At 45.6% G+C, this 14,703-nt stretch overlaps 1 protein-coding gene across 1 annotated transcript in view; it reads left to right on the forward strand.

The window, feature by feature from the left end:
- Window positions 1-4,973: 4,973 nt before the first annotated feature.
- LOC129696942 (dystonin-like) overlaps window positions 4,974-14,703 on the forward strand; it is a 529,669-nt gene continuing 519,939 nt past the window's right edge. Inside the window, 3 exon segments of the mRNA XM_055635073.1 lie at window positions 4,974-5,174; window positions 6,196-6,227; window positions 13,532-13,720. Of these exon segments, the coding sequence (XP_055491048.1) occupies window positions 4,994-5,174; window positions 6,196-6,227; window positions 13,532-13,720 (402 nt within the window). The 5' untranslated portion in view covers window positions 4,974-4,993.

The following is a 14,703-nucleotide window of genomic DNA, read 5'->3' on the forward strand; positions in this document are numbered from 1 at the left end:
CAGCATCTATGGAGCGAAGGAAATAGGCAACGTTTCGGGCCGAAACCCTTCTTCAGACTGATGGGGGGTGGCTGGGAGAAGAAAGGAAGAGGAGGAGCCCGAGGGCTGAGGAATGGGAGGAGACAGCCCGAGGGCTGAGGAAGAGGAGGAGACAGCAAGGGTTAACAAAATTGGGAGAATTCAATGTTCATGCCCGCAGGATGCAGACTCCCCAAGCGGAATATGAGGTGCTGTTCCTCCAATTTCCGGTGTTGCTCACTCTGGCCATGGAGGAGACCCAGGACAGAGAGGTCGGACGGGGAATGGGAGGGGGAGTTGAAGTGCTGAGCCACCGGGTGGTCAGGTTGGTTAATGTGGTCCGAGCGGAGGTGTTCAGCGAAACGATCGCCCAGCCTTCGCTTAGTCTCACCAACTGGCAGCATCTCTGGAGAGAAGGAATGGATGACATTTTGGGTCGAAACCCTTCGTCACACTGGTTTGCTGGATCGCAGGTTGGCATGGACTCGATGGGCCGAAGGGCCTGTTTCCACCCTGTACATCAAAACTAAACTAAACTAAAAAAGGGGTCAAGTCATAGTTCTTTACCACAGTGCTGGCTTTTCGTGCCGTGATCAAAGCTGAGTTCTCTACTTTTCTTCTATGACCTGAACCTCGTATCTTCCTCGATTTCAAATATTTATGCATCTTTCCTTCAGGAAGTGTAATGGTCTCTGCTTCAATATCTCCCATCAGAAAGAATTCCATCTTGCAAAAATTTTAAACACAGTGAAATTGCTTCTACCCTGTCCTTCCCCATTCTGAGGTGAACATTTAATAACTCTGCTTCAGTGTTCAGTAAGATCTTTCTTGGCCACTTTTCTGTCTAATCGCCACATCCTTGATCCCTGTCCTGTCAAGAATCAATTAGTGACTCTCTCTTTGAATGCCGATCTACCCAACATAATCTAGAGATCTTCACTCTTATCTACATATATCATTGTTTAAAAAAAAACCCTCCATTAGGTTCCCTGATGCTCTCTTAGAAAGGTATTAAAATAATTGCTGGATCAAAGCAGGCAATGCTCCCAATGAAGTGTAAGTCAAATCTAAGCCCATTGTATACTCCTGTAGATAGTTAAAGCACATATTTGCAAAACTAGTAATGTGGCTTGTGGTTAAAATAACCACTGGTGGAATGTCTGACACATCACACGTCTGTCCACCTTCTATGGGCCAAAGCACATCATCAGATCATGTGGTCGTAAGTGATAGGAGCAGAATTAGGTAAATCGGCCCATCAAGTCTACTCCGCCATTCAATCATGGCTGATCTATCTCTCCCTCCTAACACCATTCTCCTGCCTTCTCCCCATAACTTCCAACACCTGTACTAATCTTAGTGTCTGTAATAAGGTAAAATATTTAGGGCATTTTATTACAGAACAAATGACAGATGATGAAGATATTTATAGGCAACGACGCATGCTGTATGTACAGGCGAATATTCTCTTGCGTAAATTTGGTGCATGTGCAGATGTGGTGAAGATGTTGCTATTTAGAGCATACTGCACACCACTCTACACTGCGCACCTGTGGTCGAACTATAGAAAGACAAGTTTCCAGAGACTAAAGGTGGCATATAACGATGCCATGAGAACACTGCTAAGGAAACCTAGATGGTGTAGTGCTAGTAATATATTTGTGGCTGCAGGAGTCAATACTTTAGAAGCTATCCTAAGAAATCATATGTACATAGAAACATAGAAAATAGGTGCAGGAGTAGGCCATTCGGCCCTTCGAGCCTGCACCGCCATTCAATATGATCATGGCTGATCATCCAACTCAGTATCCTGTACTTGCCTTCTCTCCATACCCCCTGATCCCTTTAGCCACAAGGGCCACATCTAACTCCCTCTTAAATATAGCCAATGAACTGGCCTCATCTACCTTCTGTGGCAGAGAGTTCCAGAGATTCACCACTCTCTGTGTGAAAAATGTTTTTCTCGGTCCTAAAGGATTTCCCCTTTATTTTTAAACTGTGACCCCTTGTCCTGGACTTCCCCAACATCGGGAACAATCTTCCTGCATCTAGCCTGTCCAACCCCTTAAGAATTTTGTAAGTTTCTATAAGATCCCCCCTCAATCTTCTAAATTCTAGCGAGTACAAGCCGGGTCTATCCAGTCTTTCTTCATATGAAAGTCCTGCCATCCCAGGAATCAGTCTGGAGAACCTTCTCTGTACTCCCTCTATGGCAAGAATGTCTTTCCTCAGATTAGGAGACCAAAACTACGCAATACTCCAGGTGTGGTCTCACCAAGACCCTGTACAACTGCAGTAGAACCTCCCTGCTCCTATACTCAAATCCTTTTGCTGTGAATGCTAACATACCATTCGCTTTCTTCACTGCCTGCTGCATGCCTACTTTCAATGACTGATGTACCATGACACCCAGGTCTCGTTGCTATCCAAGCACTTCTCCATACAAAGGGCAGCACCATTTTATAACTCACACCCCAGCCAAGATCTTGAGCAAGGGGTTAATTAGAAGAATATAAAAATGATTACAATTTGACAGGTTATTAAGGGTTAGTTAGGTTGATGGAAATATCAATCATGATCCAATTGAATAGTAGACAGACTTGCCATTAGAAAGGCTTGATTGTATCCACCGGTCCTTATTGCCAACATTCTTGGGCCTTGAGCTGTAAGTGTCCACAATGACACATTTTGATTTGTTTCATTTAATATCAAGATGAACGGTGCTGGGCCCACCTTATCTAAATAGAATATTCAAAGTTCAAGTGATTCAGCTTTCCGGTTCTTGAAATTCATTGACACTATCAGATTGCGCAAGATGTGAGCACTGAGGTCCATGAATGGGATAGGAAAGGAAAGGGGTTCCTGTTAGGATATGGTGAGGAAAGACACTGGGAGTAGGTTGAGTTATTGACACAGGCTGGTGTGCTAGTAAATAGGATTAGCAAAGGTCCAAACAAAACAACTAAAACTGCAAATGTGTGGGAAGGAACTGCAGATGCTGGTTTACACCGAAGATAGAGACATAGTGCTGGAGTAACTCCGCGAGTCAGGCAGCATCTCTAGAGAAAAGGAATTGGTGACCTTTCGGGCCAAAACCCTGCAACCTGAAACGTGACCTATTTCTTTTCTCCATGGATACTGCCTGGCCCGCTGAGTTAAAATTGCAGATGCATGCAGCAGCAATGCTTCACTGGCTGAGTTCTTGCAGCACTTTCTGTTTAGCCTTGGTACTGCAGCTTCATAGGACTATGGTCAGGCAACATTTTGAGGATTGTGTGCATTCCTGTCGCCATTTACAGGAAGGATGTGGAGGCTTTGGAGAGGGTGCATAAGAGATGCACCAGAATGCTGTCTGCATCACAGGGTATTGGGTACATGGAGAGGTTGGGCAAACTTGGATGGTTTTCTCTGGAAGATGGGAGAGACATAAATAAGGTAGACAGTCACGGTCGGTTTCCCAGGGTGGAAATGTCAGAGGGAATTGCTTCAATGTGAGATCGGCAAAGTTTAAAGGAGATGTGTGGGGAAAGTTGTTTTTTTCTTTACAGGAAGAGGCGTGGGTGCTTGTAACGCGCTGCCAGGGGTGATGGCGGAGACTGTCTGATACAATAGTGGCATCTTAGAGTATTTTACACAGACATATACAGATGTAGGGAATGGAGGGGCATGGATCATTTGCAGGCAGAGATGTTTTGCCATCATGTTCCACACGAACATTGTGGGCCGAAGGGCCTGTTCCTGCGCTGGACTGATCTGTGCCCTATGCTGATGGCCGGCACAGTCACGGCGGGCCGAAGGGCCGGATTCAATGCTGTATGACTCTGTGACTGGAATGGCCTGCTTCTCTGCGGTAAACCCGCGTCTCCAGAAAATGATCGCTCATCTATTTATCAACCGAGCGAGCTGAGTGCTTAGGAGCAGGGCGGGAGCAGGCCTTTTGATTTTCTATTTTTATGCAGCATAAAACATAACTTCAAATGTCCGTGGTCAGCATGCGGATTAACTCTGAGGGTTTCGCTGCCCACCTGACCGCAATGCTTTCTGTCACGTAACGTTTCGGTGTCTCTCTGCTCAACGCAAGGTTCTGCTGGGTAAATGAGAATGTTTTTCCCTTGCAAGGGGGGGTATTGTTGTTGTCATATAATGTATATTGTATTGTGTGGGGGGTATTGGGGATGTGTGTCGAGATGACCCTCTTTCACTGCGGCAAGGGTTAAGTGGGAGATGCAATGCGTCTCCTGCAAATGCATCCTCTCCCGGTGTCACACCGGCTCCTGCGGGTGAAGCGAGGAAATGCTGTGTCAGATGTAAGGAGGCAAGGGGAAGCGTGAGACAGAATTCCTTCAAGTTGAGCTGCGGAGACGCCAGCCTGTGAGAACCGTAAGGAATCTGCCACGTTCCAGAAAATATGTTGTACGGGACTGATTTGCCATTAGGATTCACACCCATCATCTCCGCAATGGCATCCTAACGTGAGGAGGGCTCAGGACGTCTGGGGCTGCACCTCTCTCTTCTCTCTTCTCCCCCACACCCCCCCTCTCTCCCCCTCTCTCTCTCTCTGTCCCTGGGTGGTGCTTTCGCATGATGTTCTGGGCATTTAAACCTAAATCGCTGGAAACTACGGCTGCCCGATGGTGAAACAGCTGTTGTGCATCTTTGCTGACTCATGGGCTGGTGTCCTCCACTTTAATGTTTTGCATCTATAATTCCCCCCTCCCCGGTCTCCCCCCTTCCAACGCACAGGTCCCAGGGTGGCAGGCTGCAGTGCGTGAGGGGGCTGCTAATATGTCAACGTCCCTTCCTCTTTGAGTCCTCGGGAGGTATATGATATAATTTTAGGGGGGGGGGGTGAATAATAATGCGTGTGAGGTCCGGTCAGTGAGTGACATGCGGAACACCCCCCCCCCCCCCCCCCCCTTGATCTTCACATCCAGTTGAAGTCGCGGAGGGGAAGCTCGGTCCTCGGCCACGCACAATGATAGCGGCGGCGTTCCTCGTTCTCCTGAAGCCCTACAGTGTCCAATGCATCTTGCTGCTGCTCCTGCTCGTCCTCGCCACCATCGCTACCATCTTGTTCTTCTGCTGCTGGCACCGCAAACTCCGCAAGGCTCGGCACCCCGTGAAGTCGGTGGGCTCGGGCCGATCCAGGAGCCGAGGTAAGCCATGGTCCTCCTAGCCCAGCTCCAACCCGCCACTCTCCCAGCGCCTCGTCCTCTTCCCCACATCACCCCCCTCCCCCTCCCTGCTGCCCCCCCCTCCAATGCCGTTGACCATTTCCCTCTCCCTCTTCCCAAATCCCACGCCCTTTCCTCGCACTCCTCCTCATCTCCTTCCCTCATCTCCCACTCCCCCAGTTTGCCCCATTCCCTCCCATCCCCTCAACCTTCTCTTTCATCTCCACCAGTTCGCTCTTCACCTCTTCTGACCTCCCACCGTGTCCAGGCTCACTCCTCTTCCCCCTTCCCCTCCTTCCTTCTCCTCAACCGCCAACGCCGTTCCCAGCCCCCTCTCATTCCTCCCCACCCATAGCCCTCGCCTTCTCCCAATTCCATCCTCTCTCCTCCTCCTCCCCCCCCCCCCAACCCTGTCATATTACCCTCCTCCCCATCACCCCCCCCCCTCCCTCCCAACCCATTCCCTCAACTACCTCCCCTAATCCTCCCCTCATTCCTTCCCACCCAACCTTCTCCAGTCAATCCCTTCCCCAACCCCATCTCCCCACACCCCACCTCACCTCACCATCTCAGTCCCTTTCCCGTCTCACCTCCAAGGTCCTCTGAAACGTATTCTCTCTGTTGGAATTTAAAGTCAAATCGGGCGCATGCAACTATATTGCCAAACTTCTGGCCTGAACTGCTGAATATTACCGAGTGCTTGAAGTGATGGCGAATCCCGGGACTGCGGCAACAACACACGCCCTGATTTAACAAGCTCCTAGTCGCGGGACGGTGTAAACTTATACATTTTACAAACTTTTACCAAGCCTGCCGTTTGTATATAGATTTTCTGCATGAGATACGTTGAAGACGAGGCCACGGTTGCTGTAAAATTGCATTTTGACCTATAATTAAACCAAGAAACGCGCAATGTTCTGATGTGTGTGGAGACTGCGTTGTAGTTCCGCTCTGCATAATCAACCTGATTTCTTCCTTGCAACTTTGTTTTTCTGTCTCTCAGATGCAGGGATGAGATCGCACTTCCGTTCTGAGGTAAAGCAATCTATCGTCGCCTTCTGCACGCAAGGTCGAGTCAATTTAAAATTTACTTACAGACTCTTATAGTCAGATATAACCCAGATTCAAAGCGGTTCGGCGATTAAAATCTTCCTCTGTCAAAAACGGGGATGGGAAGAAGGGTTGGCCGACGCGAGTGTTAGCGTGTTTTATTTATGTAAACAGCGCAATGTAAGGTCACCCCAATCAAAATTAGATCAAACACTTCATTCCGACTACCTAAAGATAAAATGATTCTCATAGTAGGGGGAGCGCTAGACTAGTGGAAACAGACCATCAGAAAAATGTTCCCAATGTTGGGCAGTCTGGTACCTCTCTTGTCTCTGGTGGCTGTCGTTCTCCAGAGTCACCGGAACTTCCGAATCAATCCAGCTTTCACTGAACGAGAGGGTCGCGTGTCACTGAAGCTGGAAAGAGTCCCCTGAAACTCTTTAACCCGGGGAGATTAAATGAACACAAAAATGCTGGAGAAACTCAGCGGGTGCAGCAGCATCTATGGAGCGAAGGAAATAGGCAACGTTTCGGGCCGAAACCCTTGGGTCGCCTATTTCCAACGCTCCATAGATGCTGCTGCACCCGCTGAGTTTCTCCAGCATTTTTGCGTACCTTCGATTTTCCAGCATCTGCAGTTCCTTCTTAAAGAGATGAAATGAGTCATGGCTAAAACACGATGGGGAAAATCGCTCTCAGCTAAACCTCCTGCAGCATTGCAGGTTGCTGTATTTTCGGATGAAGGGTTTGCCTCTGCCTGATAGACCTAACTTTTTGATGACTTATTCTTTTTAGCCTTGCCCCCATCCTATCCTTTAACCTTTTCTCGTTTGCCAACCCAGGGTTTGGTAGAAACAAGGAACTGCAGATGCTGGTTTACATAAAGTGCTGGAGTAACTCAGTTGGTCACACAGCATGCCTGGAGAATATGGATGGATGGGTGGACTGGTATTGGCTTTGTTCTGAACCTTCCCATTCTTCTAGTTTCCCCCTCACTGACTCTCAGTCTGATGCAGGGTCTTGACCCGAAACGTCACCTATCCCGTTTCTCCAGAGATGTTGCTTAACCTGCAGAGTTCACCGGAGTTTAGAAGGATGAGGAGAGATATTATAGAACCAAATAAAATTATAAAAGGACTGGACAAGCTAGATGCAGGAAAAATGTTCCCAATGTTGGGCGAGTCCAGAACCAGGGGCCACAGACTTAGAATAAAGGGGAGGTCATTTAAGACTGAGGTGAGAAAAAACGTTTTCACCCAGAGAGTTTTGAGTTTATGGAATTCCCTGCCACAGAGGGCAGTGGAGGCCAAATCACTGGATGGATTTAAGAGAGAGTTAGATAGAACTCTAGGGGCTAGTGGAGTCGAGGGATATGGGGAGAAGGCAGGCACGGGTTATTGATAGGGGACGATCAGCCATGATCACAATGAGTGGTGGTGCTGGCTCGAAGGGCCGAATGGCCTCCTCCTGCACCTATGTTTCTATGTTACTCCAGCATTTTTGTGCCTAACATGGATAGATTATGTTTCAGGTCAGGACCCTTTTTCAATCCCTCTGTCCGAAGAAGGGTCCTGACCCGAAACATCACCTATCCATGTTCTCCATGGATGCTGCCTGACCCACTGAGTTACTCCTGTACTTTGTGTCATTGTTTTCCAACCAATGGATTGGTATTAGTATTGGGGTTTTCTTTTCCACGTGTGCTTGGATACAGAGAAAAATGTTGTTTTGTATTTTGTCCACGCAAATTATACCAAGCTTCAGTCTGATCAAACCATAGAAACATAGACACATAGAAAATAGGTGCAGGAGTAGGCCATTCGGCCCTTCGAGCCTGCACCGCCATTCAATGTGATCATGGCTGATCATCTAACTCTGTATCCTGTACCTGCCTTCTCTCCATACCCCCTGATCCCTTTAACCACTAGGGCCACATCTAACTCCCTCTTAAATATAGCCAATGAACTGGCCTCAACTATCTTCTGTGGCAGAGAATTCCACAGATTCACCACCCTCTGTGTAAAAAATGTTTTTCTCATCTCGGTAAAAGACTTCCCTCTTATCCTTAAACTGTGACCCCTTGTTCTGGGGTCCCATATCGACCATTGTAGTGCAAAAATAACAAGGGATCAATAATAAGAAAAATAACAAGAGCATTTCAAGTTCCTCCTGGTTTCCTTCACTGGCCTTCACCAACTGTGACATGGATGGTTTCAACCCTGAGCTTTGAAATTCCCTTCCTTCCATATCTTCTCCTTTTGAGACTGTCCCAAAATCCTCTCCTGATTGTAGGCTTTCCCTCTGGGGCTCGCTTTGAATTCACCTCCATGAAGCACCTGAAGTCATTTCCCCAAGGGATTGATGCATTAGTATGTCCACATTGTTGTCGCCAGGGTACAGAACTTAGATAAACAAATCCATCATTTAAATTGGGTTTTGATTTTGGTTATTTTTCTTCCGGATCATTCCATTTTCGTTCGCAGTCTCTTAATCCTCTAGTTTACAAAATTATGCATGGAAATGGTTGAGAAATCTGAAATCAACCTTTTCAATAGAAGATATTCTAGAGCAGGGCGAGTTTATCTCCTGAATCCAGCCATTATGGAGAGGATCAATACTGCTCCATTCTGCCTGCTTTCTGAAAGTTCCACAATTGGGGAAACCTCCAATCAATTCCCCAAATTAACATGGATATGCAAAAAAAAAAACTGAAAATACTTTTTGTCGTCTCTTCTTCTGTTGAGGACATGTCAAAGTACTTTTCTGTGTTCTTGGATTGTGTAAGTATTACCAGGAACAAAATGCAGCTATTCTGCAAACAGGAATGTGATAATGACAAGATGATAACTTCTGAAAGATGTTGATTGACAGGTAAACAGTGACTGGGACACTCTTAATAAATTCCTTGCATTTATTTGATTTAGTGCAATGGGATCCTTTATAATGACCTGTGAGGGCTTTGGTTCAAGTTCTTACCTGAAATAAAACATTTTTTCAAAGAGAGACAGTTCTCTCAAGAAATAAAATAAATACTAATTACAATGTGCTAAAACAAATCTTCTATATTTGGACTATTAGAGTTGGTATTGGCAAGTTATAGTGCAACACCAAGCTACAGATCATTTGGGTGGTCGGGTTGAGTGAAAGCAAGCTTATTATATGGCAGCTCAAGAGACTGCAAATGCTGATATCTAGAGCAACAAGCTATTTGGAGGAACCCAGTGAGTCAGTTAGCATCTGTGGAGGGACATGGACAGTTGGCATTTTGGGTCCAGATGCTTGATGTGGACTGGACTGGCAGTTTATCACATCTCTGGATTCTTCCTGAATCCAATCTGGTCAAGCCTGGGCATCGAGAATGGATTCTATGCACAACACTGCCATTTCCTGTTCAGTAGACCAAAACCTAGATTTTCCATTACCATGGTTACTGATTTTATTTTTAAGGCTTTGCAGATTTATTTTTGAAATTATGCTGACAGGAAGAATCAATTTAGATAATTAGAGAACAATTGGCAATTTATTTTTTGAAAAAAGCTTCTAAATCACCAATAGAATTTTCATACTTAATACAGAAAAAAATCAATTTTACTTTATTTTTGCCACTTTGTACAAATAATGAACATCTTATTTACTGAGCAGCCATCGGTAAGTGTTGCATCTGGGGAAGAGAATGATACTTGTCTCCGGCAGCTGCTGCCTTTTCTGTTGGCCAGTGATAGAAAAAGGTTATAATCTGCTTTTCTGAAGTGAATGACAGTAAATTCTGACCCATTTACCCATAGATTAAGTGCCAAAGATACACATGGGGATGGTCGTAAATGTCCACTTGTAATTACGTGCAATTCACAGAAGCCCAATCACTTGATCGCATTTACATCAATCCCCTTTCACAGATCTCCCAGAACACAAACATCTCTGCTTATTTTTCCAGTTTCTCAGACACAACACTGACCTGTTTGGCCGGTAAATGTGGTATGTAATTACTGTAAAATTAATTTAACCTACTCTTCGAGAGACACAGATGTTGCAATATTTCTATGTCCAGAAAGATCAAAACGACCAGCATCTATCCTCTGCCTCCAATTCACTCAACACAAGTTCAACCCCCTCTCCCGTCATTTAATCAGATGATTTGTTCCACCTTTAGGATTTAAGTACAAAGTCTGGGTAGAAGAATCCAAAACAAAGACAGGGATTACTAGTCTGCTGCAGGTGCCATCTGCTAGATCAGATATTAAACAAGCCTTTTGCACTCTCTCCGATGGATTTAAATGATTCGCTGGGATTGTTGTTCCTTAACAGCGCCTGAAACTCTGTTTTTAAGCAGCAGCCGGGGGATAGAGGAAGGATTGCTTCTACTCTAGTTCTGTTAGTTGTGATGAGGCCGATGTGATATTTTGCCTATAATTCCCTCAATTTTCTCTATTTCATTACTTAAACCAACAACATTAGCTGCTCTCCAGCCCTCCGGGACCTTGTCTGTGACAAGAGATGATGCAAAGATCTTCGCCAAGGATCCTGCATTCTCCTCTCTTGCCTCTCCTAATAGGAACTTGGGATAGGTCCCATTAGGCCCTAGAGGTTTATCCACCCTTTTTATGCTTCAAGAACCACAATACTAGCTCCATAATTTTAAACTGCCCTTGCATTTTAGTATTTTCCACACTGCTCTCACTGCCCTCCACGTCATTCTCTTTGGTGTATACAGATGCCAGCTATTCACTTAGTATCTTCTTGATCCTACATCCTTCAAGCACCAATTCCCTCCTTTATTTTTGGAGCACTCCTATCTTCTCCCCAGTTGCCTCCTTAACATTAATGCAGGCATAGAAAGCCTTGGGATTTTCTTTAATCGGACTAATCAAGTATTCAGGGCCTCTTGCACTTCTCTGCATCCCCTGGTGGCCAAGTATAGAAACATAATTCTGCAATGGAGCCAATATTTAGGCGTGGCTGCATCGAATAAACTATAGAAGAAGTAATTTGGACCACAGATACTGTGAAGATATATGATGTGGTTCTAAAATATATTACTCACAGTAGCTCTCTGCCACCAACCTTCTGAAACAGATTATTAAGGGAGGTTCACAAAAATGCTGGATAAACTCAGCGGGTGCAGCAGCATCCATGGAGCGAAGGAAATAGGCAACGTTTCTGGCCGAAACCCTTCTTCAGACTCTGAAGGGTCTTCAGGGGCTAAAGAAGGGTTTCGGCCCGAAACATTGCCTATTTCCTTCGCTCCATAGAGCATCCGCTGAGTTTCTCCAGTATTTTTGTGTACCTTTGATTTTCCAGCATCTGCAGTTCCTTCTTAAATATTAAGGGAGGTTGCAAAGAGTTTGGTCAGATAGATAGGCATTAAGTAGGAGGAGCAAGTAGAAAGGCTTAGGGTGGACGAATGAGTTTTAGACCAGAAAAGATAGTTGGTCATATTATGTATACACGCACACGCGTACGCGAGCACGCACGCACACACACACACACATACATATATATATATACTAGACCAAGTGCAGACCCGTTGGGTCTGTTCCCCCAACGTGCGGTTGTGGGGGGGGGGGGGGGGGGGGGGGGGGGGGGGGGAGCCAGCATGCAGCATCACACACTAACTAACCCCCCCCCCCGCACTCATCATGTTAATGGAGGGGAGATGGGGGGAGAGAGATAGAGAGAGAGAGGAGAGGGGGGGGAGAGAGACAGAAGGTGAGAGGGGGGAGAGAGAGGGGGAGACTCGGAGAGAGAGGGAGAGACAGAAAGGGGAGAGGGGGAGGGAGAAAGGAAGGGAGAGCGAGGAGGGGAGAGAGGGAGGGGGGGGGGGGGGAGAGAGAGAGAGTGCCTTTTTTTACTTCAACCCAATCAACTATTTGCAGGCAGTACTTTTTTACCTCTAACCATATTTTCATTTTCAAACCAAATTAAGGGTACTCACAGTGCTGTAGACATTTGTCAGTGTCATTCAAAGCTCTGATTGAGGCACACCACTTGCAGAGACTGATTGAGGCACACCACTTGCAGAGACTGATTGAGGCAACCCAGTTCCTGGTTTTATAGTCCCTTCCCCCTGCCGCCAGCGGGGGCAGCAGAGAGAATGGGGAATGTTGTAAATGGGGCTCTGAGCGAGGTGGCCAAAAATGATGGCCGTAGGTGGTGGCGTACTCTCGGAAACCGCAGCACAGAAAGCCAAAACCGGTCAAGAACAGAGTTTTAGTAATATAGATATATATATTTATATATATCATATATTGTGTATATATCATATATATATATATATATATTTATAATCCAGCCAGAATTGGGAAGAGCACAGATATCTTCTGAGGCTGCAGGACCAGAAAAGATATCAGTGGTGGGATACAGCAGTGTGATCAAGAATGTTAAAGAGATATTGTGCAAACCAAGAACCAAGTGTTTGGTTTCTTTACATTGATTTACAACCAAGGTTTTGAAGTAGTCCTTAATAATAATAAAGGACCACTGTTAAAGAGATATTGTGCAAACCAAGAAATAATGAAAGTCATTGTGTACAAGGGGATGAGGAACCAAAACTCCTGCAACATGGTGGTCCATTAAAAAATACCATTTAAAAAAACTGTAATTGGTCTTACTAAAAAAAATTGAAATCATTACTTAAAAATGAAAATACATTCGAACTTTAAATTCTGAGTGAGAGTGATCAAAAATCAGTCTGACATTTAACATTTTAAATCAGAAATGTATTTAGCTGAGTTAAGTGTGGCAACACTGTATTACGCCCAGGATCAGCTGCAGGAAAGCTGCATTCAGGAGGGTGGTCAAGGTGCGAGGATCAGCTTTGGTCAGGTGTTCGAAGACTCTGACCGTGGACGCAAGCCCCAACAGCAAGGAGAATCGGCCTCTGGGCCATATTTAGAGAGGGATACACTGGCCGGGGTACAGCCTTCGTAGTAAAGGCAGCACCTATTACATCATGTTTGCCACACACTTTGTTTGCTCTTTTTAATCAATTCGCTTTCTTCGTCATTCGATTTATTGTCAATAAATAATTAGAAAGTGCATGATTTCGCCACAAGTGTGTAAAGCGATTATTCCACGTCCCGATATCTTTATGTTGTGTAATTGTTGTGCTATAGACTTGTTGCATGGAAACCAAACAGAACTCACCTCCTGTCCTTTATCTGTTCGTCATTGCAATTGCTGGAAACCACGGCGCAAAGTCATATTTTGAACTTGGGGTGGGGATAGGGGAGGGGAGGGAATAAATCATTTGTGAATAATATCACAGCCGTGTTGTTTGCGTCCTGTTAAAGGGGTTCAGACACAGCCCACGACATGGTAGGAGGAGCAGTAGGATGCGAGTGTCCGATGACTCCAAGCCTCTGCTGGAAATACCCGAGAGTGACCAGGAACATCTGGTGAGAAGGCGGAAGATCAAGAGGAGCAGCCGGGTGCAGGCGGAGTTTTATCACTCCGTGCAGGGAACTCCAACACGCAGAGCTGTGAGTATCAGACGAGGGGGACTGATGATACGCATACATTTAGTGCCATTCTCAAATCAAGTCGGGTGCTGGAATCCTGGTTCAGGATGTGGGAGGAGAGGTATTTAACAGGCGATATTTTATCAATAGATACATTAGTGATTCGCACATAGATGTACCATCGTCTCCAATTTCATACATTCTCCAACAGTAAAAACGCTACCATGGATATCACTATTAATGAGATCTCAAGGTGTGATCTACACTTGTTTGAGCCGCGACAGTGTATTAGATACTGATATTACGCGCATTTTATTATTTTCCCTATTAACTGAAAAAATGGGTTTTAAATTTAAAGCTATGATTTCAATCATCCGAATCTTTAAACGAATTGAATTATGCATGAAATTGCCTGATTAGGAAAGAACTGTTGGGCTATTGAAAAATCTGAAAGGGAATGGGATTAATTTGATTGCACTTTCAAAGAGCACGGGATGGGCCAACCGGGCTATAGAACCTCGCCCATAACTTCCCGTGATTTCACCCGCATTGGTATTATTCTGGATTGGATAGATTAACGAGAAAGGGAACATGTGTGGAACACACACACTCCATGGGGCAATTGTGTTTTTTCCCCCTCCAGAAATGGTTTGATATAGACTTCAGTGTAACCTAACGGGAGTCAAAACGATTTGACATTTGAACCTGAAACCGCTTTGTAGTACAAATTGAACATCTCGCATGTCAGCTGTTGTGTGACAAATCATAACGGTCTCGGCCCGAATGGACACCTATTCCTTCCGAAGGAATGAAGGGTCTGAAGAAGGGTTTCGGCCCGAAACGTTGCCTATTTCCTTCGCTCCATGCACCCGCTGAGTTTCTCCAGCTTTTTTGTCTACCTATTCCTTTTCTCCAGACATGCTGCCTGACCCGCTGAGTTACTCCAGTTTTTTTGTGTCTACCCAACAACTTGTAATGTTGGCTGCAAACGTGCCTTGCCGCAT

Source organism: Leucoraja erinacea, chromosome 5, assembly GCF_028641065.1.
Source record: "Leucoraja erinacea ecotype New England chromosome 5, Leri_hhj_1, whole genome shotgun sequence".
NCBI lineage: Eukaryota > Metazoa > Chordata > Chondrichthyes > Rajiformes > Rajidae > Leucoraja > Leucoraja erinaceus.